Raw genomic sequence first — 25,495 nt, forward strand, 5'->3', positions numbered from 1 at the left:
TAAGGCATGCTGTTTCAAGCAAGAATTTACTGGTTTTAGTTTTTAGGGAACCATTAGTGGTACTGTGGTAGGTCTATGATATTTGGAATGCAGTTGAATTAGCATTTGAAATCTCATTCATATGGGGATCTACCCCCTCAGTCATGGTATATTGCGTAGGACAATTTTGCCTAGTTAACGTGTATTTGTTTTTGAATAGTTAATTGGGAACCCCTGGCGGTATGTTGATGGTAGAATTAACATTGGCACATCTCATTCATTTGGAGATATCTACCCCCTTCCCTCAGTCATGGTCTATTGACTTTATGCTAAGTAAGTCATGTGCTACATTATATATATACTCGAAAATTGTAGTTTATTATCAAATGTTCACTGCTAGAATGAAAACTTTCAATACAAGACTATACTTTTGGACACAAATAGTAAAACCTTGTTCTTCAGCCATTCAAAAACTCCTATCAAATATCCACTGCTAGCTAGGTAGAATAAAAGCTTTTAATACAAGACTTAACTTTTGGCCACAAATAATAAAACCTTGTTCTTCAGCCATTCAAAAACTTACTGTGTAGTATGGATAAATTGAGCAATACAATATTTTTCTTCTATAAAATGCATGAAATGATGAAATGCAGAAAAAGATTCTTTAGTTAATAATACCTTTTAACAGTAATCAGTTAAAATAAACTCAAAAGCAGTTTTCAGAATTGATTTAAGTGTTTATTATGAAGAATAGTAGTATAAATAATTGTTTAAAATTGCAAGGAATTTATGAAACAGTTCTCTTGTTAGCTCACATGGCCCAAAGGGCCAAGTGAGCTTATGCCATCACTTGGCGTCCGTCGTCGTCCATCGTCTGTCGTCGCACACTATTTCAAGAATCTTCTCCTCTGAAACTACTAGGTCAAATACTTTCAAACTTTAACTGAATGTTCCTTAGGGTATCTAGTTTATAAATTGTATCCAAAGTTTTGATCTATCAACAAACATGGTCGTCATTGCTAAAAATAGAACATAGGGGTCAAATGCAGTTTTTGGCTTATAACTCAAAAACCGAAGCATTTAGAGCACAGACATGGGGTAAAATTGATTATCAGGTCAAGATCTATCTGCCCTGAAATTTTCAGATGAATCGGACTACGCGTTGTTGGGTTGCTGCCCCTGAATTGGAAATTTTAAGAAAATTTTGCTGTTTTTGGTTATTATCATGAATATTATTATAGGTAGAGATAAACTGTAAACAGCAAAAATGTTCAGCAAAGTAAGACCTAAAAATAAGTGAACATGACTGAAATGGTCAGTTGACCCCTTTAGGAGTTATTGCCCTTTATAGTCAATTTTTAACCATTTTTCATAAATCTTAGTAATCTTTTACAAAAATCTTCTCCTCTGAAACTACTGGGCCACAACCATCATTGGGGTATCTTGTTTGAAAATTGTGTCCGGTGACCTGACCAACCAATCAAAATGGCCACCGTTACTTAAAATAGAACATAGGGGTCAAATGCAGTTTTTGGCTTATATCTCAAAAACTAAAGCATTTAAAGCAAATCTGACATAGGGTAAAAACGTTCATTAGGTCAAGATCTATCAGCCCTGACATTTTCAGATGAACCAAACAACCCATTGTTGGGTTGCTGCCACTTAATTGGTAATTTTAAGGAAATTTTGCAGGTTTTGGTCATTATCTTGAATATTATTATAGATAAAGATAAACTGTAAACAGCAAAAATGATCAGCAAAGTAAGATCTACAAATAAGTTAATATGACCAAAATTGTCAATTGACCCCTTAAGGGGTTATTGTCCTTTAATGACAATTTTTCACAATTTGTTTATCATATTTGCTAACTTTAAAAAATGTTCTCCTCTAAAACTACTCAACCAAATTCAACCAAACTTCATTTGAATGATCAGTAGGGTGTATAAAATAAAGTTTGTGTTTTATTTTCTATTTCGTCAAAAAACATGGCCGAAGGCATTGTTTACCAAGTGAGCGATTCCGGCTTTTGAGAGCCTCTTGTTTAAAATTGTTGTTTATTGTACAGAGCTGAGAAGTTATTGATAGCTATCAATAAAAGTTATGAAGGAGCTGTGGATTTAACATCAGACGACAAAGATCCAGATGCTGAAGTTTTATCTGAATCATCAGATGAAGATGTTATAATTAGTGGAAGTTATATTGATGAAGAGGAACTGGAAGAAATTAAAGTAGCAAATGACTGTATGTAAAATATTATACATGTTATAAGACTTGTGGTAAATGTTCCTTATAGTGTCTTAGTATAAATATTTTGTTCTTTATTCCAGTCTGGTAACAAACATGGCTCTCATGCCAAAAATAGAACATCAGGGTAAAATGCAGTAATTGTTTTATATCTGGAAAACCCTTAAGAATAAAAAAAAGTCTGACAAGGCCAAAAATATTCATTTAAGTTGATTAATAGTTCCTAATGAATTCAGATTTACAATACAGGGTTGCCTTACTTTTAAAACAGACATTTGAAATTCTTTTAATATTATAGTATTAATGAATGGGTGTTTTTATAATGGTCCTCTTATTTGTCCAAGGTCTGTAATAATGGTCGAGGAAGTCTGTCATGGCCCGATGCAATGCCGAGGGCTATTACAGACATCTGAGGCCAGTATTACTGACCAAGGACATATAACATGGCCATTATAAAAACACCCATTTCTTAAAACATTTATTAACCAACTGAACAAAGGTAAAATTGAGAATGGAAATGGGGAATCTGCCAAAGAGACAACAACCCGACCATAGAAAAAAACAACAGAAGAAGGTCACCAACAGGTCTTCAATGTAGCGAGAAATTCCAGCACCTGGAGGCATCCTTCAGCTGGCCCCTAAACAAATATATATTAGTTCAGTGATAATGAACGCCATACTAATTTCCAAATTGTACACAAGAAACTAAAATTAAAATAATACAAGACTAACAAAGGCCAGAGGATCCTGACTTGGGACAGGCCCAAAAATGCGGCGGGGTTAAACATGTTTGTGAGATCTCAACCCTCCCCTATACCTCTAGCCAATGTAGAAAAGTAAACGCATAACAATACGCACATTAAAATTCAGTTCAAGAGAAGTCCAAGTCTGATGTCAGAATATGTAACCAAAGAAAATGACAATAATACATAAATAACAACAGACTACTAGCAGTTAACTGACATGCCAGCTCCAGACTTCAATTAAACTGACTGAAAGATTATGATTTCATAATATGAACATCAGCCATAATCCTTCCCGTTAGGGGTATAGTATCATACCATCATAACATATATGAGAAGAACATAACCCGTGTCATGCCAACAACTGGTTTTAGAATAAATGTGTTTAGTTCCGATGCAAAGATGTATGTGTTGCTGCAAACTTGATGTACTCTCTACTCTTTTAATGACAGTTTAGTTTGAAAAAAATAATTTGTACTTCACCATCATAAAGCTTTTAATATACCAAATATCAAAGATATTAAGTTGACAGAAGTTATGTGTTAAAAACAGGATGAACAGTGATCCCTATATTTGAAAATCAGCGGCAATGTTAAAAGTTGCCTCGGGCCATTACAGACTTCCTCGACCATTATTACAGACCTTGGACATATAACAGGACCATTATAAAAACACCCATTTCTTAATACATTTATTAACCAACTGAACAAAAGTGTACGGGTATGTGTTGCTGCCTCTTTACTTTTTTAATGACAGTTTAGTTTGAAAAAAATAATTTGTACTTCACCATCATAAAGCTTTTAATATACCACAGATCCAAAATATTAAGTTGACAGAAGTTACATGAGTTATGTGTTGAAAAACAGGATGAACAGTGATCCCTAAATCAGTGGCCATGTTAAATTTTCTATATTTGATATTAACACTGTTTTTCTGTAATGGCCCTGTATTAATGCCCAGTTTGTCTGTATTAAGCCCAGTTAGAGTTTATAATAAACAGTCATTTTTTGGCAATAATGTACTTAGTTGGTTAATAATACTGATTTATTGTCTTACTGATGTAAGTTAGCATGAATAATTGTGATTTGCCTTTTGTAGGTGTCTAAACATTGACATGCTTGGAGATTAGAAATAAAATGTAAACAAATGAAAAGTTTTAGTTATTACATCTAAACTCAAGCTAGCCTTTGTTGATAAAAATATTTGACAATGAAGTAAATTGTCTGAACTTGGTCAATATATTCAGTCAGTTGTCAAAACTAATACAGTGATAAGCAATCTTTAGCCAAGTGTTTTAAAATGTAAGTTGTTGTCTTAAAAAATGTATGACATGAAAAAAAAATAACTGAAATCTCTACAAATTCTGCTAATTCTCAGAATATTTAAATTTACATGTATCTATAAAATAAACAAAAAAACTTATATACTGAAATCTAGTAACTTAAGAATATTTTTAGCCCTTTTCCTTGTATGAAAACTGTAGTAATTAAAATGTATATACTGATAGTAGTTATTGACTTTGTGAAAAGTACATTTGTAATACCAGGTTTTAATCAACAGCTGATTGATTTGTCAATCTTATTTATTTATAGCCAAACATATGTATACTGGCAGTCATTTTGCTAACACGTTTAACAAGAATTTAGAACATTGTAAAGAAATGGATGATTGCAACAATGTACAGTTTCCACAGTTTTGCCCCAGGGTACCAGAATGGAATCCATTAGCAGAAGAGTGAGTTATAATAATAAGTAACATATGTCTGTATGTCTCTGCTTCTAAAAGGGGTTGTGTATTGAAATGGAGTCCGTCATGTCATGTTCCCTTCATCCTACCTTTCATTTTTATACAACCTCAAAAATTGAAAAATTTTTGGTCATATATTGGTATCACGTTGGCGTCGTCGTCTGCGTCGTCGTCGTCCGAATACTTTTATTTTTCGCACTCTAACTTTAGTAAAAGTGAATAGAAATCTATGAAATTTTAACACAAGGTTTATGACCACAAAAGGAAATTTAGCATTGATTTTGGGAGTTGAGGTCCCAACAGTTTAGGAATTAGGGGCCAAAAAGGGGTCCAAATAAGCATTATTCTTGGTTTTAGCACTATAACTTTAGTATAAGTTAATAGAAATCTATGAAATTTAAACACAAGTTTTATGACCATTAAAGGAAGGTTGGGTTTGATTTTGGGAGTTTTGGTCTCAACAGTTTAGGAATAAGGGGTCCAAAGGGTCCAAAATTGAACTTTGTTTGAGTTCATCAAAAATTGAATAAGTGGGTTTTTTTGATATGCCGAATCTAACTGTGTGTGTAGATTTTTAATGTTTGGTCCTGTTTTCAAATTGGTCTACATTTAGGTCCAAAGGGTCCAAAATTAAACTTAGTTAGATTTTAACAAAAATTGAATCCTTTGGGTTCTTTGATATGCTGAATCAAAAAATATACTGAGATTTTTTATTATTGGCCCAGTTTTCAAGTTGGTCCAAATCGGGGTCCAAAATTAAACTTTGTTTGATTTCATCAAAAATTGAATAATTGGGGTTCTTTGATATGCCAAATCTAACTGTGTATGTAGATTCTTAATTTTTGTTCCCGTTTTCAAATTGGTCTACATTAAAGTCCAAAGGGTACGAAATTAAACTAAGTTTGATTTTAACAAAAATTGAATTCTTTGGCTTTTTTGATATGCTGAATCTAAACATGTACTTAGATTTTTGATTATGGGCCCAGTTTTCAAGTTAGTTCAAATCAGGATCCAAAATTATTATATTAAGTATTGTGCAATAGCAAGAAATTTTCAATTGCACAATATTCAGCAATAGCAAAAAATCTTCAATTGCACAGTATTGTGCAATAGCAAGAAATTTTCAATTGCACAGAAATAGCAAGAAATCTTCAATTGCACAGTATTGTGCAATAGCAAATATTTTCAATTGCACAGTATTGTGCAATAGCAAGAAATATCTAATTGCATAATATTGTGCAATAGCAAGAAATTTTCAATAATTTGGAGTTATCTTTCTTTGTCCAGAATAGTAGTTGAATCAACTTAAATCATTGTTTTATACAATAAACAATGTATATTCACTTTAACTACCAACTGATAAATTAAAACAATCTTTACCATTCAGTGATAACAAGCACTTTATTTTACATTTTAATATTTTATGATGTATTTAAATGAGTAGTTATTGTTGCAAACTCCATTAGAAATTTGAATTGAGATCAGTTTTGAAAAAAGGGAAAGGGGGATGTGAAAAAAAATGGGGGGGGGGAATTTTTCTCATTTCAGATTTCAAAAATAAAAAGAAAATTTCTTCAAACATTTTTTTGAGAGGATTAATATTCAACAGCATAGTGAATTGCTCAAAGGCAAAAAAATTATTTTAAGTTCATTAGACCACATTCATTCTGTGTCAGAAACCTATGCTGTGTCAACTATTTAATCACAATCCAAATTTAGAGCTGAATCCAGCTTGAATGTTGTGTCCATACTTGCCCCAACCGTTCAGGGTTCAACCTCTGCGGTCGTATAAAACTGCGCCTTGCGGAGCATCTGGTTCCATTTGTTTGTTCTTCTTTTGGTTCTGCATTATTAGTGCCTCGATGGTATTATAGATATGCCCTTGGGTGAAGGTGTTAGTGTAGATGAACACACATGGGGAAAAATTATCACCCTAGACGAAGACCAGTGGTCTAGTTTATATAAATAATGAAAAACCCTTGTGAACCACATAAAAAAACGGCAACTACTGAACATTAGATTCCTAAAATATGATAAAGAAGTTTTACTAGTTTTAATCTACAGTGTTATTCCTTGTGCTTTTTATTGATTTCACACATCTTTTTTAATATTAATGATGAAAATTTAATAGTTGCATATATTTTAACCTTACTTTTGATGCATTATTGCATTTCTTTTTGTTGATCAGATATCTTGTTTAGTTTTTCCCTCAATATCATTGCCTTGCATTTTTTTATTTTGAAAATTGTTCAAATGAATGAAATTTTACATCAGTTGCAAAAGCTGGACAGAATATTGAATAGAAAAGTTGACAAAAATAGATTTGACTGATGTTGTCTTAAATTATTTTTCAGTGATATTAAACCTTATCTTCCATCAGCCAATGTAAGTCCAGAGTTTCTAATAAAAAGTAGTAAAAAGACCAACGTGAGACAAGATCTACAACAGATAAAGGTGTTTGAAGCTTTAAATCTAAAAGGTAGGAATACAACTACTGGGTATTATCCTGTAGTTGTTGCTTTCTTATAACATCCTTTCACCAATGACCAGCCACTCAATAAGGACATAAAGGTCAATCGTAAGGCTTAGATCATTACTATCAGATTGGTTGTTAACCAGATTTCCAAAGGAAAATATTGGTTATTAGTTTGTTGATGTACGGCAGTCAGGCGGTAGGGTAGCTGCCAATCAGTGTCCTATCAATAACTTGAAAACACTTCCACAAAATATTTTCAAATGGTCAAAATGTTGTTTTCTGTGACTAAATGTAGGTCAAGTTGGATTTTCATGATTTTATTCCCCATCATTGTTGAGTTGTAGACCTTTAAGTAGGGAAAAATGATACTTAGATTGATTTAACCTTTCCATTTCTGAACCCAACAAAATTAATTCAGTTATTTTTATGCCCCTTCTGGTCTGTGTGTCCGTTCGTCTGCCCGTTTGTCCGTCTGTTCGTTCGTTCATGTGTCCTGCTTCAGGGAAAAGTTTTTGATCAAGGTAGTTTTTGATGAAGTTGAAGTCCAATCAACTTGAAACTTAGTAAACATGTTCACTATGATACATTTTCATATGCCTGCTTACAGGACGTATTACACAGGCAACTTTATTTACATCAATTTCCAGTGAATTTAAATTCATGTGAATCTCACCTCAAACAAGCTTATACATGTACATGAAACTCATGTAAAATCAATACTATATGCAATAGGTCTACTAAAATTGGTGTATAGAATGATTGTAAGGTGTACATGTCTAGCAGACAGGTGTCATCTAACCTTGACCTCATTTTCATAATTCAGTGGTCAAAGTTAACTTTTTTAGTTTTGGTCTATTTTTTTAATACTTTATGCATTAGGTCAACTATATTTGGTGTATGAAAATATTTTATGATCTATATGTCGGTTACGCAGGTTTTATTTGAACTTGACCTCATTTTCACAGTCCATTGCTAAGTTTTAAGTGTTTGTGTTTTGGTCTCATTTTCTTTATTTATATACAGTAAGTCATATATATTTGTAATATTGAAGAATTGTTAGCTGTACATGTTTGCCTGGCATGGTTCAATATGTTCAATAAGGCATTGTTTACCAGGTGAGCGATTCAGGCTCTTGAGAGCCTCTTGTTTTGGAAAAGTTCACGTGAAATTCATGTGAACTATTTCACATGAGAATCGGGTGAATCTCAATTTTCACGTGAGTTTCATGTAAAAGCTCATTTGAGGTGAATCTCACGTGAGGTTTTTCATGTGAATTTCATGTGAGATTTATGTGAAATTCATGTGGGAACATTTTGCCTGTGTAAGGTTTTAAGTCTGTTGAACTGCATAGTATGAACCTTTCAGTACTGTCCATGTAAGTATATATATAGAAAAAAGAAGTTTTAGTATGATTGCAATTAAGAAGAATATCCACCAGGTCAAAATTATGTGGATGTAAGTGAAAATAGTTCATTGTATATATAACCTTCAACAATGAACAAAACTTATACCATATAGTCATCAAGAAAGTAGCCTCTACATGATAGAATGTGAAACAATTCAAACCAGAAAAACAAATAGTTAAATGACCATAACTGAAAAACACATTTTATTCTTCTTATGATATTTGTATGGATAACCTAAGTATAGTATGTATTAGAAACACATCATTGCTTTAAACCTCTCTTGTCACTTGGTTAGAATTTTTGCTTAACCTGTTAGCAAAATCCAATAAACTGAACTGAATAATATGGAAATACCTTTTGATATTGTTGTCTCTTTCTAAAACCATTTTTGTTGGCTTATTCTCAGCAAAATGTATAAAAGTCAGTTTTGAATTAATTAAATACAACTACTCCAGTAGACTTTATGTAATTAAATGATTTTGTGTAATTCTAGTGAAGTGAAAAACATCGTGAACATGGAAGTTTGAATACTTATTTTGTTCCATTGTAGATTATGGGTTAATATTTACTGGAGGGCCTGTCTGGGGATTAGCCTGGTGCCCATATCCACATAATGTTAGACAGCAGTACCAGTACCTGGCAGTCTCCTGTCACCCTGACATGGATACAATACACCAGGTAACAGATACCAATGAAGGACCTGGACTGATTCAGATCTGGAATACAGGCAAACTGAATCATGCAGTGTAAGTACAAATATAATTGTCCTTCATAATACATGTCTAATATATGGAACTATAGGGTTATTGCATGAATATTGGGGAATATTATCCCGAGTAGAATTTTATATTGCGAGTGCAATATATGATCTAGGAGGGACAATATTCCCCAATATTCATGCAATAACCCTTTTATTGTATAGCAATATAATATTTGAAAGTAAAAATTGGTTTAAACTAAGATTTTGTCATTGATGACTTCATGAATTTTGAAGATTTATTGCACTAGTGCAATATTGGAATTTATTGCACACTAACTTTTGATTACTTTCTGTGGGAAATATCATATTGCTATGCAATAAATTATATATTCTACACTTTTCAAACTGGAAAATGAAATATTCAACTCGTGACCGAACAACACTGATAATTAACTCATGCACTGCGCACATTCGTGAATTAATGTGTTGTTCGGTCACTCGTTGATTATTTTTCTCTATTTGAATTCTTGGATTAGTTATTCTATAAATATTAATTCAGATTTAATTAAAATCATCTGAACATAATTTATCTGATTACAATATATGTTTAGTGCTAAATGTTGATGGAAACTGTAACATTTCAAAGCAAAATTTGAATTGATGTACGGGTTCATAATACATGTATGTTTGTCAAAGTTTAAGTTTGTTTTTTGTTTATTTTTCATAGGGAATGTATGCCCACACCTAAGTTAGAGTTCTGTATTGCTCATGACTATGGTGTTGTGAGAAAAATGTCTTGGTGTCCACATAGATGTTGGCAGAAGAAAGATACCATTCTAGTAAGACTATGAATATCATTTGAGTTTACAAATGCTTCCACAAATTTCAAACATTATTACTATATCATAAGTTTTTTTTTTGCATAATGAGAATGCTTTTTTAGATGACATAATATTGCTCAAGTAAAGTTTATTGTCTTCTAGAATGAAATAATTAGTGTGTCCTTGTCTTGTCCATACACAATTGTTGTGTATTTATTTTATTTCGGGATGCTGCTTTAGATGTAAAATTTACAAATACCTTACTATCATATCCTTTCCTTGACTTTAATCTACCAAATTGTGTTTTATTATGAAATGACAACCACTAACGATATGTTCCTTGCTTTTGGTAAGGGACAGAAAGATGTGGCAGGATAACACAAGTTTTTATGAGAACTTAACCTTGTTATTTCAATTTTGCTGAAGAAATATAGCTCTTGTACCTAAACACTTTTTAAAAAAGAAACGTTTTCAATGCATTTTTTGTAAGAGAAGTGGTAAGAGTTTGTCATAAAGATTGAGTTTAATTCTGGTTATTCAATGTATCAATTAATTATCACAGAATTATGTCCCTTTTATCTTAATAATGTTATAATGCATGACCATCTTCAGATATTGTTAGGTTTAGTAGGTAACATTATATCCATTTTTTATATATTTCCTTCTGACAAAAATATCAGTGGCTCTTTATCTTATGCAGATATTCAAGTGTGTTTAAAGGAGTAAAATTCCAAAATCTTTTTTTTAATTAAAGTCTTCATTTTGATATCAGAATCCAAAGTACAAAGATGTGGCAAAACTTTTCCTACTTTTATATTTTCAGGAAGAGAACAGATTACGACAGATAGGATTGTTAGCAATAGCTTGTGGGGATGGATCCATCAGAATTTTCAGGTAAATACAGAAAAAGGTTATTGTAAACATATTTTATTAATGAATATGTAATGTATAACGGAAAAAAATAATAAATAGGTATAAACAAGTATTTCAAAAATGGGATATACAGGGCTCACACTACTTCAGAATTATAGGGAGAAGTGACTTCTCTTTTTGAAACTGATAAGGAGAAGTGGTGAGATTTGAAAGAGAAGTGCTCACTTTCGCGCGGTGCACTTAAATGTTTGGATTTTACTACAGTATAAAGGGTCATATGTAAATAATGTCCTTTTAAACCGGATTTTTGTGACAAAAATGTCGGTAATTGATTTGGGGATGGACGGCGGGCAGGCGGGCGGGCGGGCGGTCAGCGGGTGCTCGGTCGGGCGGGCGGGCTGCAATCAAATGTTGTCCATGCATTAACTCATGAACCGTTCAACCAAAGCTTTTAAAATTTTAATATGTTATTACTGACAACTATACAAAGGTCAAGTTCAATAATGGCGATTTTGACTTTTACCGTTCAGGAGTTATGGTTCTTGAAAGATTGAAAAATGGAGTTTCCAGTCGTGTTTGTGCATTTACGCATGAACTGTTCTACCAAAGCTTCCCAAATTTTAATATGTTGTTACTGATGACAGAATGGAGGTCAAGTTCAATAATGACGATTTTGACTTTTACCGTTCAGGAGTTGTGGTTCTTGAAAGATTGAAAAATGGAGTTTGCAGTGGTGTCCGTGCATTTATGCATGAACTGTTCTACCAAAGCTTCCGAAATTTTAATATGCTGTTACTGATGACAAAATGGAGGTCAAGTTCAATAATGACGATTTTGACTTTTACCGTTCAGGAGTTATGGTTCTTGAAAGATCGTAAAATGGCGTTTCCATTCACGTTGTTGCATTTACTCATGAACCTTTCAATCTAAGCTTTTCAAATTTTAATATGTTGATACTGATGACAAAATGGAGATCAAAATTGATATTGACGATTTTCACTTTCACCATTCATCAGTAATGGTTCTTGTGATATTGCCAGGACACAAATAAATGTTAATAAATCCGGTTTGCTGTCGTTGTGACAGCCTCTTGTTATATTATTCAATTCATATCTGAGTATACAATTAAAGTAACATTTCAAATTGAAAGTTGTTTAAGTTTTACTAAGGTTCTTGTGAGAAACAACCAACTAAATATTTAATATAAAAATGTAAAGAAATTATAATATATCAATTACAATTTAATTCAAATCTATATTGTGTAAGAAATTCAGTGTTTCTCATCAAAAAATATAAAAGTTATTAAGCTGGGCCATAATATAATTAATAGTCTCAGAGTTAAGCAACTTTGAATCAATCCATAAAAAATATAGGAAATTATATACACCAATCAATTAGATGTAACCAAAAGTCTCTTAATGCGTGTGGAATACGTAATTTTTATACGACCGCAAAATTTGAAAACATTTTCGTCGTATATTGCTATCACGTTGGCGTCGTCGTCTGCGTCGTCGTCGTCGTCGTTGTCCGAATACTTTTAGTTTTCGCACTCTAACTTTAGGAAAAGTGAATAGAAATATATGAAATTTTAACACAAGGTTTATGACCTCAAAAGGAAGGTTGGGATTGATTTTGGGAGTTTTGGTCCCAACATTTTAGGAATTAGGGGCCAAAAAGGGCCCAAATAAGCATTTTCTTGGTTTTCGCACTATAACTTTAGTTGAAGTTAATAGAAATCTATGAAATTTTGACACAAGGTTTATGACCACAAAAGAAAGGTTGGGATTGATTTTGGGAGTTTTGGTTCCAACAGTTTAGGAATTAGGGGCCAAAAAAGGGCCCAAATAAGCATTATTCTTGGTTTTTGCACAATAACTTTAGTTTAAGTAAATAGAAATCAATGAAATTTAAACACAATGTTTATGACCAAAAAAGGAAGGTTGGTATTGATTTTGAGAGTTTTGGTCCCAACAGTTTAGGAATAAAGGTCCCAAAGGGTCCAAAATTGAACTTTGTTTGATTTCATCCAAAATTGAATAATTGGGGTTCTTTGATATGCCGAATCTAACTGTGTATGTAGATTCTTAATTTTTGGTCCCGTTTTCAAATTGGTCTACATTAAGGTCCAAAGGGTCCAAAATTAAACTTAGTTTGATTTTAACAAAAATTGAATCCTTGGGGTTCTTTGATATGCTGAATCTAAAAATGTACTTAGATTTTTTATTATTGGCCCAGTTTTCAAGTTGGTCCAAATCGGGGTCCAAACTTAAACTTTGTTTGATTTCATCAAAAATTGAATAATTGGGGTTCTTTGATATGCCAAATCTAACTGTGTATGTAGATTCTTAATTTTTGGTCCTGTTTTAAAATTGGTCTACATTAAAGTCCAAAGGGTCCAAAATTAAACTAATTTTGATTTTAACAAAAATTGAATTCTTGGGCCTCTTTGATATGCTGAATCTAAACATGTACTTAGATTTTTGATTATGGGCCCAGTTTTCAAGTTGGTCCAAATCAGGATCCAAAATTATTATATTAAGTATTGTGCAATAGCAAGAAATTTTCAATTGCACAGTATTCAGCAATAGCAAGAAATCTTCAATTACACAGTATTGTGCAATAGCAAGAAATCTTCAATTGCACAGTATTGTGCAATAGCAAATATTTTCAATTGCACAGTATTGCACAATAGCAAGAAATATCTAATTGCACAATATTGTGCAATAGCAAAAAATTCCAATGGATTTCAATTGGAGTTATCTTTCTTTGTCCAGAATAGTAGTTGAATCAACTTAAATCATTGTTTTATACAATATACAATGTATATTCACTTTTACTACCAACTGATAGATTAAAACAATCTTTACCATTCAGTAATAACAAGCACTTTTTTTACATTTTAATATTTTATGATGTATTTAAATGAGTAGTTATTGTTGCAAACTTCATTAGAAATTTGAATTGAGATCAGTTTTGAAATAAGGGAAAGGGGGATGTGAAAAAAAAATTGGGGGGTCAATTTTTTTCATTTCAGATTTCATAAATAAAAAGAAAATTTCTACAAACATTTTTTTGAGAGGATTAATATTCAACAGCATAGTGAATTGTTCAAAGGCAAACATATTTTTTTTAAGTTCATTAGACCACATTCATTCTGTGTCAGAAACCTATGCTGTGTCAACTATTTAATCACAATCCAAATTTAGAGCTGAATCCAGCTTGAATGTTGTGTCCATACTTGCCCCAACCGTTCAGGGTTCAACCTATGCGGTCGTATAAAGCTGCGCCCTGCGGAGCATCTGGTTCCCTTTGGGATCAATATTCTTCTGTCAGCTGTTCCATCCGTGCGTCCGCAGTAATTTTGTAAAAGTACGGATTTCGGTCATAGCTGGTCCGGTTCAGATCCGTAGTTTAGAAGTCGGTTAATGGCGGACAATTGCAAGAAAATTTACAAAAATAAACGATGTTTGACAAGTTATTTGGAAAGGAACATGAAGTTTTTAATGCAATAAATGGATTAAACATTTACTGGAGGCAACTTTTATCACGTTTAAATGAAGTAACAAACTTATTTTGCCGCCGAAATTTAGGTTGATGTACGTTTTCGAGTAACAAGCACCGGAACTTGCGGAAATGCACGAAGTGATAACAAGTTGTATTTTTATCAAATAACCTGCTACACATTGCAAAGACAATGTTCAACCTCTTTTCTTTAGATAATGAATCGTTTATGTCTAATTTTCTTTAATTATCAATAAATAATTGATGTTTCATCAACTTGGTAAAAATTGAAAATGTTCGATGACGGAAGCGACTGAAAACGAGTACCGTCAAGAACAGGGCGACTTGTTTTCGCTTTTGGAGGTCGGGGAAAGTGAAGTGACGGTCGGGAAAGCGACTTCTTCGCCCAAGTCGCCTGGTAGCGTGAGATCTGGATATACATTGTATTGTAAAATTTTGTTGAAAAGGGTTTGAGCCATCAGATTGATACAAAGCAAAGAAACAACTTCCTAAAATCAACTAATGACTAAAAATACCAATTTAAAATTATTATAGTTACTGAAAGCATTTTTATTTTACAAAGATACAATCACAGATCTGCCATCTATATTATAGTCAAGTTGGTTTTTACAGATACAAGACAATTCTCATAGGAGTAAAATTTTGTATAGATATCTGAAGAATTTTCTCTTTCCAGTGTATCGAATCCAGAACAGCTGAATAACAGTTCATCACCAACAGTTTATAGACCTACACCAGAAGTCACTTTAGTGGGACATAAAATCAGACGTAGTAAGTTCAAATGTTCATAATAGAGTTATCTCCCATAAGACACACACATTGACATGCTCACTGTTCACATTTTACTGTATACAACAACAATGATACAAAGTTTGACATAGTAACTTGGACCGTTTATAATCTACAAGACACAACAACAACAGAGTTATCTCCCATTAGACACAAAGTTTGGCATGGTAACTTGGACTGTTCACAATCTATCATACACAACACCAAAAGAGTTATCTCCCTTTAGATACAAAGTTTGACATAGTAATTAGGACTGTTCACAATCTACCATACACAACACCAATAGAGTTATCTCCCATTAGACACAAAGTTTGACAGTAACTTGGACTGTTCACAATCTACCATACACAACATCAATAGAGTTATCTCCCTTTAGACACAAAGTTTGACATAGTTAGTGGGACTGTTCACAATCTACCATACACAACACCAATAGGGTTATCTCCCATTAGACCCAAAGTTTGACATAGTTAGTAGGATTGATGATAATCTACCATACACAACACCAATAGAGTTATCTCCCATTAGACACAAAGTTTGGAATAGTAACTTGGACTGTTCACAATCGACCATACACAACACCAATAGGGTTATCTCCCATTAGACCCAAAGTTTGACATAGTTAGTAGGATTGATGACAATCTACCATACACAACACCAATAGAGTTATCTCCCATTAGACTCAAAGTTTGGCATAGTAATTTGGATTGTTCACAATCTATCATACACAACACCAATAGGGTTATCTCCCATTAGACTCAAAGTTTGACATAGTGACTTGGACTGTTCACAATCTATCATACACAACACCAATAGGGTTATCTCCCATTAGACTCAAAGTTTGACATAGTAAGTGGGACTGTTCAAAATCTACCATACACATCAACAATAGGGTTATCTCCCATTAGACCCAAAGTTTGACATAGTTAGTAGGATTGATGATAATCTACCATACACAACACCAATAGAGTTATCTCCCATTAGACACAAAGTTTGGAATAGTAACTTGGACTGTTCACAATCGACCATACACAACACCAATAGGGTTATCTCCCATTAGACCCAAAGTTTGACATAGTTAGTAGGATTGATGACAATCTACCATACACAACACCAATAGAGTTATCTCCCATTAGACTCAAAGTTTGGCATAGTAATTTGGATTGTTCACAATCTATCATACACAACACCAATAGGGTTATCTCCCATTAGACTCAAAGTTTGACATAGTGACTTGGACTGTTCACAATCTATCATACACAACACCAATAGGGTTATCTCCCATTAGACTCAAAGTTTGACATAGTAAGTGGGACTGTTCAAAATCTACCATACACATCAACAATACAGTTATCTCCCGTTAGATACCAAGTGAGACATAGTAACTTTGACTGTCCAAAATCTACCATACACAACACCAATAGAGTTATCTCCCATTAGACTCAAAGTTTGACATAGTAACTTGGATTGTTCACAATCTATCATACACAACACCAATAGGGTTATCTCCCATTAGACTCAAAGTTTGCCATAGTAAGTGGGACTGTTCAAAATCTACCATACACATCAACAATACAGTTATCTCCCGTTAGATACCAAGTGAGACATAGTAACTTTGACTGTTCAAAATCTACCATACTCAACACCAATAGAGTTATCTCCCATTAGACTCAAAGTTTGGCATAGTAATTGGGACTGTTCAAAATCTACCATACACAACACCAATAGGGTTATCTCCCATTAGACTCAAAGTTTGGCATAGTAACTTGGACTGTTCACAATCTACCATACACAACACCAATAGAGTTATCTCCCATTAGACTCAAAGTTTGGCATAGTAACTTGGACTGTTCACAATCTACCATACACAACACCAATAGGGTTATCTCCCATTAGACTCAACGTTTGGCATAGTAACTTGGATTGTTCACAATCTACCATACACAACACCAATAGAGTTATCTCCCATTAGACTCAAAGTTTGGCATAGTAACTTGAACTGTTCACAATCGACCATACACAACACCAATAGAGTTATCTTCCATTAGACTCAAAGTTTGGCATAGTAACTTGGATTGTTCACCATCTATCATACACAACACCAATAGAGTTATCTCCCATTAGACACAAAGTTTGGCATAGTAACTTTGACTGTTCAAAATCTACTATACACAACACCAATAGAGTTATCTCCCATTAGACACAAAGTTTGGCATAGTTAGTAGGATTGATGACAATCTACCATACACAACACCAATAGAGTTATCTCCCATTAGACTCAAAGTTTAGCATAGTTAGTAGGATTGATGACAATCTACCATACACAACACCAATAGAGTTATCTCCCATTAGACTCAAAGTTTGGCATAGTAACTTGGACTGTTCACAATCTACCATACACAACACCAATAGGGTTATCTCCCATTAGACTCAAAGTTTGGCATAGTTACTTGGATTGTTCACAATCTACCATACACAACACCAATAGGGTTATCTCCCATTAGACCCAAAGTTTGACATAGTTAGTAGGATTGATGACAATCTACCATACACAACACCAATAGAGTTATCTCCCATTAGACTCAAAGTTTGGCATAGTAACTTGAACTGTTCACAATCGACCATACACAACACCAATAGGATTATCTCCCATTAGACCCAAAGTTTGACATAGTTCGTAGGATTGATGACAATCTACCATACACAACACCAATAGAGTTATCTCCCATTAGACACAAAGTTTGGCATAGTAACTTGGACTGTTCACAATCGACCATACACAACACCAATAGAGTTATCTCCCATTAGACACAAAGTTTGGCATAGTAACTTTGACTGTTCAAAATCTACCATACACAACACCAATAGAGTTATCTCCCATTAGACACAAAGTTTGGCATAGTTAGTAGGATCATGGAAGTAATATTTAGAAGGAATAACAACGACTAATTAGCATGTATTTATAGCATGCTGAGCTCTGTACTAAAGTCATACGATTTCATCCAATTATAGTCTCAGCGGTAAGACGCCTTTGGTTACTATCTGCGTTACCGCGGTTGTAAAAGGCATCTGGAATTTCTTATCAGTCACGTGGTTTTATCGAGTCCGGTAATTATAGCGCACCTGTGGGAAATCCCTAGTTTATTAATAACAAGGTAGCGCTGTATCACATAGAATATCTACCTTTAGAAAGAAATCGAATGGTGAAAAAAACTTGAAAAACGGACGAGAATTGTTCAAACTACAGCAGTTTAACATGGAAAATTGTATTTAATTTAGCATATTTTTGCTTTTTACCGTTTGTTTTAAACTGTTCTAAAAGTATTTTCCGGTTAAAAGCGGATCCCGAGTTAAACAGTTAAATACCGATGAATCGATCAGGTTTCACATGATGTTTAACAAAATAATGTAGGCAAATGTAGGCATAGATTTTTTTACTGTTGAAATGTGCAAAGTTTATCGAGATTGAATGAAATAATATTTACTTTCAAGTATTCTAAATTTATGTATATGTCATAAATGTCATTGATTGCATTATTGAAACTGGACAACTAAAACGGGGATAATATTTTCGTAAATATATATTTAAAAAGTGTTTATTGTGGAATGCTTGTATTAATATAATAAGCTATACAGCAAAAAATATAACAAACCGACGAAATGGGCTTGCATCTATCTGTCTTACGGTAAATTCATTTTTACACAAATTAGTTTATGTATCAAGAACTTAAATTGAAGGATAGAACCGTTTAGAATTGTTAATAATTTAATTGACTATAAATACACGAGAGATTTAGATTTTTCGTATTTAATAAAGGGTGTCCAAACGTATTTTTTGTACAGTCATCTTCTTAACTTTATACGGAAATGGTTTTTTAATTGTCTGTAAATTTTAAAATTGAAATGACACAACTTTGTTCTCCAATTTCGTATGTGATAGCTGTCGGTTTTAACTATTAAGTTCAAACTAACCAAAAATAGGGAAAAATTGGACTAAAATAAAAATTGAACGAATGACTCTTTTCGGCAGCGTACATCAACGGAATGTAACGAATGGACTATTCGGGTTACTTCGCATGTATATCCGACAAAAACTTGTCTGTTCGTAGTTCTCCGTGAACACGAAAATTACCGATAAGTGTCAGTGATTTGATCGATCACATGCGGAGAATAAACTTCCATGCCAGATATTGAACCAATTAACGAGTTATTGAAAGATGGGCGGTAACGCAGATGAAACCTTTGAAGTGACGACGATGTTATTCCTTCCAATATTACTTCCATGGTAGGATTGATGACAATCTACCATACACAACACCAATAGAGTTATCTCCCATTAGACTCAAAGTTTGGCATAGTTAGTAGGATTGATGACAATCTACCATACACAACACCAATAGAGTTATCTCCCATTAGACTCAAAGTTTGACATAGTAACTTGGATTGTTCACAATCTATCATACACAACACCAATAGGGTTATCTCCCATTAGACTCAAAGTTTGACATAGTAAGTGGGACTGTTCAAAATCTACCATACACATCAACAATACAGTTATCTCCCGTTAGATACCAAGTGAGACATAGTAACTTTGACTGTTCAAAATCTACCATACACAACACCAATAGAGTTATCTCCCATTAGACTCAAAGTTTGGCATAGTAACTTGGACTGTTCACAATCTACCATACACAACACCAATAGGGTTATCTCCCATTAGACTCAAAGTTTGGCATAGTTACTTGGATTGTTCACAATCTACCATACACAACACCAATAGGGTTATCTCCCATTAGACCCAAAGTTTGACATAGTTAGTAGGATTGATGACAATCTACCATACACAACACCAATAGAGTTATCTCCCATTAGACTCAAAGTTTGGCATAGTAACTTGAACTGTTCACAATCGACCATACACAACACCAATAGAGTTATCTCCCATTAGACACAAAGTTTGGCATAGTAACTTTGACTGTTCAAAATCTACCATACACAACACCAATAGAGTTATCTCTCATTAGACACAAAGTTTGGCATAGTTAGTAGGATTGATGACAATCTACCATACACAACACCAATAGAGTTATCTCCCATTAGACTCAAAGTTTGGCATAGTTAGTAGGATTGATGACAATCTACCATACACAACACCAATAGAGTTATCTCCCATTAGACTCAAAGTTTGACATAGTAACTTGGATTGTTCACAATCTATCATACACAACACCAATAGGGTTATCTCCCATTAGACTCAAAGTTTGACATAGTAAGTGGGACTGTTCAAAATCTACCATACACATCAACAATACAGTTATCTCCCGTTAGATACCAAGTGAGACATAGTAACTTTGACTGTTCAAAATCTACCATACACAACACCAATAGAGTTATCTCCCATTAGACCCAAAGTTTGACATAGTTAGTAGGATTGATGATAATCTACCATACACAACACCAATAGAGTTATCTCCCATTAGACACAAAGTTTGGAATAGTAACTTGGACTGTTCACAATCGACCATACACAACACCAATAGGGTTATCTCCCATTAGACCCAAAGTTTGACATAGTTAGTAGGATTGATGACAATCTACCATACACAACACCAATAGAGTTATCTCCCATTAGACTCAAAGTTTGGCATAGTAATTTGGATTGTTCACAATCTATCATACACAACACCAATAGGGTTATCTCCCATTAGACTCAAAGTTTGACATAGTGACTTGGACTGTTCACAATCTATCATACACAACACCAATAGGGTTATCTCCCATTAGACTCAAAGTTTGACATAGTAAGTGGGACTGTTCAAAATCTACCATACACATCAACAATACAGTTATCTCCCGTTAGATACCAAGTGAGACATAGTAACTTTGACTGTCCAAAATCTACCATACACAACACCAATAGAGTTATCTCCCATTAGACTCAAAGTTTGGCATAGTAATTGGGACTGTTCAAAATCTACCATACACAACACCAATAGGGTTATCTCCCATTAGACTCAAAGTTTGGCATAGTAACTTGGACTGTTCACAATCTACCATACACAACACCAATAGAGTTATCTCCCATTAGACTCAAAGTTTGGCATAGTAACTTGGACTGTTCACAATCTACCATACACAACACCAATAGGGTTATCTCCCATTAGACTCAACGTTTGGCATAGTAACTTGGATTGTTCACAATCTACCATACACAACACCAATAGAGTTATCTCCCATTAGACTCAAAGTTTGGCATAGTAACTTGAACTGTTCACAATCGACCATACACAACACCAATAGAGTTATCTTCCATTAGACTCAAAGTTTGGCATAGTAACTTGGATTGTTCACCATCTATCATACACAACACCAATAGAGTTATCTCCCATTAGACACAAAGTTTGGCATAGTAACTTTGACTGTTCAAAATCTACTATACACAACACCAATAGAGTTATCTCCCATTAGACACAAAGTTTGGCATAGTTAGTAGGATTGATGACAATCTACCATACACAACACCAATAGAGTTATCTCCCATTAGACTCAAAGTTTAGCATAGTTAGTAGGATTGATGACAATCTACCATACACAACACCAATAGAGTTATCTCCCATTAGACTCAAAGTTTGGCATAGTAACTTGGACTGTTCACAATCTACCATACACAACACCAATAGGGTTATCTCCCATTAGACTCAAAGTTTGGCATAGTTACTTGGATTGTTCACAATCTACCATACACAACACCAATAGGGTTATCTCCCATTAGACCCAAAGTTTGACATAGTTAGTAGGATTGATGACAATCTACCATACACAACACCAATAGAGTTATCTCCCATTAGACTCAAAGTTTGGCATAGTAACTTGAACTGTTCACAATCGACCATACACAACACCAATAGGATTATCTCCCATTAGACCCAAAGTTTGACATAGTTCGTAGGATTGATGACAATCTACCATACACAACACCAATAGAGTTATCTCCCATTAGACACAAAGTTTGGCATAGTAACTTGGACTGTTCACAATCGACCATACACAACACCAATAGAGTTATCTCCCATTAGACACAAAGTTTGGCATAGTAACTTTGACTGTTCAAAATCTACCATACACAACACCAATAGAGTTATCTCCCATTAGACACAAAGTTTGGCATAGTTAGTAGGATCATGGAAGTAATATTTAGAAGGAATAACAACGACTAATTAGCATGTATTTATAGCATGCTGAGCTCTGTACTAAAGTCATACGATTTCATCCAATTATAGTCTCAGCGGTAAGACGCCTTTGGTTACTATCTGCGTTACCGCGGTTGTAAAAGGCATCTGGAATTTCTTATCAGTCACGTGGTTTTATCGAGTCCGGTAATTATAGCGCACCTGTGGGAAATCCCTAGTTTATTAATAACAAGGTAGCGCTGTATCACATAGAATATCTACCTTTAGAAAGAAATCGAATGGTGAAAAAAACTTGAAAAACGGACGAGAATTGTTCAAACTACAGCAGTTTAACATGGAAAATTGTATTTAATTTAGCATATTTTTGCTTTTTACCGTTTGTTTTAAACTGTTCTAAAAGTATTTTCCGGTTAAAAGCGGATCCCGAGTTAAACAGTTAAATACCGATGAATCGATCAGGTTTCACATGATGTTTAACAAAATAATGTAGGCAAATGTAGGCATAGATTTTTTTACTGTTGAAATGTGCAAAGTTTATCGAGATTGAATGAAATAATATTTACTTTCAAGTATTCTAAATTTATGTATATGTCATAAATGTCATTGATTGCATTATTGAAACTGGACAACTAAAACGGGGATAATATTTTCGTAAATATATATTTAAAAAGTGTTTATTGTGGAATGCTTGTATTAATATAATAAGCTATACAGCAAAAAATATAACAAACCGACGAAATGGGCTTGCATCTATCTGTCTTACGGTAAATTCATTTTTACACAAATTAGTTTATGTATCAAGAACTTAAATTGAAGGATAGAACCGTTTAGAATTGTTAATAATTTAATTGACTATAAATACACGAGAGATTTAGATTTTTCGTATTTAATAAAGGGTGTCCAAACGTATTTTTTGTACAGTCATCTTCTTAACTTTATACGGAAATGGTTTTTTAATTGTCTGTAAATTTTAAAATTGAAATGACACAACTTTGTTCTCCAATTTCGTATGTGATAGCTGTCGGTTTTAACTATTAAGTTCAAACTAACCAAAAATAGGGAAAAATTGGACTAAAATAAAAATTGAACGAATGACTCTTTTCGGCAGCGTACATCAACGGAATGTAACGAATGGACTATTCGGGTTACTTCGCATGTATATTCGACAAAAACTTGTCTGTTCGTAGTTCTCCGTGAACACGAAAATTACCGATAAGTGTCAGTGATTTGATCGATCACATGCGGAGAATAAACTTCCATGCCAGATATTGAACCAATTAACGAGTTATTGAAAGATGGGCGGTAACGCAGATGAAACCTTTGAAGTGACGACGATGTTATTCCTTCCAATATTACTTCCATGGTAGGATTGATGACAATCTACCATACACAACACCAATAGAGTTATCTCCCATTAGACTCAAAGTTTGGCATAGTTAGTAGGATTGATGACAATCTACCATACACAACACCAATAGAGTTATCTCCCATTAGACTCAAAGTTTGACATAGTAACTTGGATTGTTCACAATCTATCATACACAACACCAATAGGGTTATCTCCCATTAGACTCAAAGTTTGACATAGTAAGTGGGACTGTTCAAAATCTACCATACACATCAACAATACAGTTATCTCCCGTTAGATACCAAGTGAGACATAGTAACTTTGACTGTTCAAAATCTACCATACACAACACCAATAGAGTTATCTCCCATTAGACTCAAAGTTTGGCATAGTAACTTGGACTGTTCACAATCTACCATACACAACACCAATAGGGTTATCTCCCATTAGACTCAAAGTTTGGCATAGTTACTTGGATTGTTCACAATCTACCATACACAACACCAATAGGGTTATCTCCCATTAGACCCAAAGTTTGACATAGTTAGTAGGATTGATGACAATCTACCATACACAACACCAATAGAGTTATCTCCCATTAGACTCAAAGTTTGGCATAGTAACTTGAACTGTTCACAATCGACCATACACAACACCAATAGAGTTATCTCCCATTAGACACAAAGTTTGGCATAGTAACTTTGACTGTTCAAAATCTACCATACACAACACCAATAGAGTTATCTCTCATTAGACACAAAGTTTGGCATAGTTAGTAGGATTGATGACAATCTACCATACACAACACCAATAGAGTTATCTCCCATTAGACTCAAAGTTTGGCATAGTTAGTAGGATTGATGACAATCTACCATACACAACACCAATAGAGTTATCTCCCATTAGACTCAAAGTTTGACATAGTAACTTGGATTGTTCACAATCTATCATACACAACACCAATAGGGTTATCTCCCATTAGACTCAAAGTTTGACATAGTAAGTGGGACTGTTCAAAATCTACCATACACATCAACAATACAGTTATCTCCCGTTAGATACCAAGTGAGACATAGTAACTTTGACTGTTCAAAATCTACCATACACAACACCAATAGAGTTATCTCCCATTAGACTCAAAGTTTGGCATAGTAACTTGGACTGTTCGCAATCTACCATACACAACACCAATAGAGTTATCTCCCATTAGACTCAAAGTTTGGCATAGTAACTTGAACTGTTCACAATTGACCATACACAACACCAATAGAGTTATCTCCCATTAGACTCAAAGTTTGGCATAGTAACTTGGATTGTTCACAATCTATCATACACAACACCAATAGAGTTATCTCCCATTAGACACAAAGTTTGGCATAGTAACTTTGACCTCAAAATCTACCATACACAACACCAATAGAGTTATCTCCCATTAGACACAAAGTTTGGCATAGTTAGTAGGATTGATGACAATCTACCATACACAACACCAATAGAGTTATATCCCATTAGACTCAAAGTTTGGCATAGTTAGTAGGATTGATGACAATCTACCATACACAACACCAATAGAGTTATCTCCCATTAGACTCAAAGTTTGACATAGTAACTTGGATTGTTCACAATCTATCATACAAAACACCAAACGGGTTATCTCC

The 25,495-nt window shown here is 33.8% G+C and overlaps 1 protein-coding gene across 1 annotated transcript in view; it reads left to right on the plus strand.

The window, feature by feature from the left end:
* LOC139498591 (uncharacterized) overlaps nucleotides 1-25,495 on the plus strand; it is a 56,745-nt gene that overhangs the window by 16,079 nt on the left and 15,171 nt on the right. The window contains exons 6-12 of the mRNA XM_071287051.1: nucleotides 2,045-2,220; nucleotides 4,559-4,700; nucleotides 7,067-7,191; nucleotides 9,145-9,340; nucleotides 10,022-10,133; nucleotides 10,939-11,009; nucleotides 15,187-15,281. Of these exons, the coding sequence (XP_071143152.1) occupies nucleotides 2,045-2,220; nucleotides 4,559-4,700; nucleotides 7,067-7,191; nucleotides 9,145-9,340; nucleotides 10,022-10,133; nucleotides 10,939-11,009; nucleotides 15,187-15,281 (917 nt within the window). The remainder of the gene's footprint in view (nucleotides 1-2,044; nucleotides 2,221-4,558; nucleotides 4,701-7,066; nucleotides 7,192-9,144; nucleotides 9,341-10,021; nucleotides 10,134-10,938; nucleotides 11,010-15,186; nucleotides 15,282-25,495) is intronic.

This window comes from Mytilus edulis, chromosome 12 (genome assembly GCF_963676685.1).
Source record: "Mytilus edulis chromosome 12, xbMytEdul2.2, whole genome shotgun sequence".
NCBI classification, from domain to species: Eukaryota; Metazoa; Mollusca; class Bivalvia; order Mytilida; family Mytilidae; genus Mytilus; species Mytilus edulis.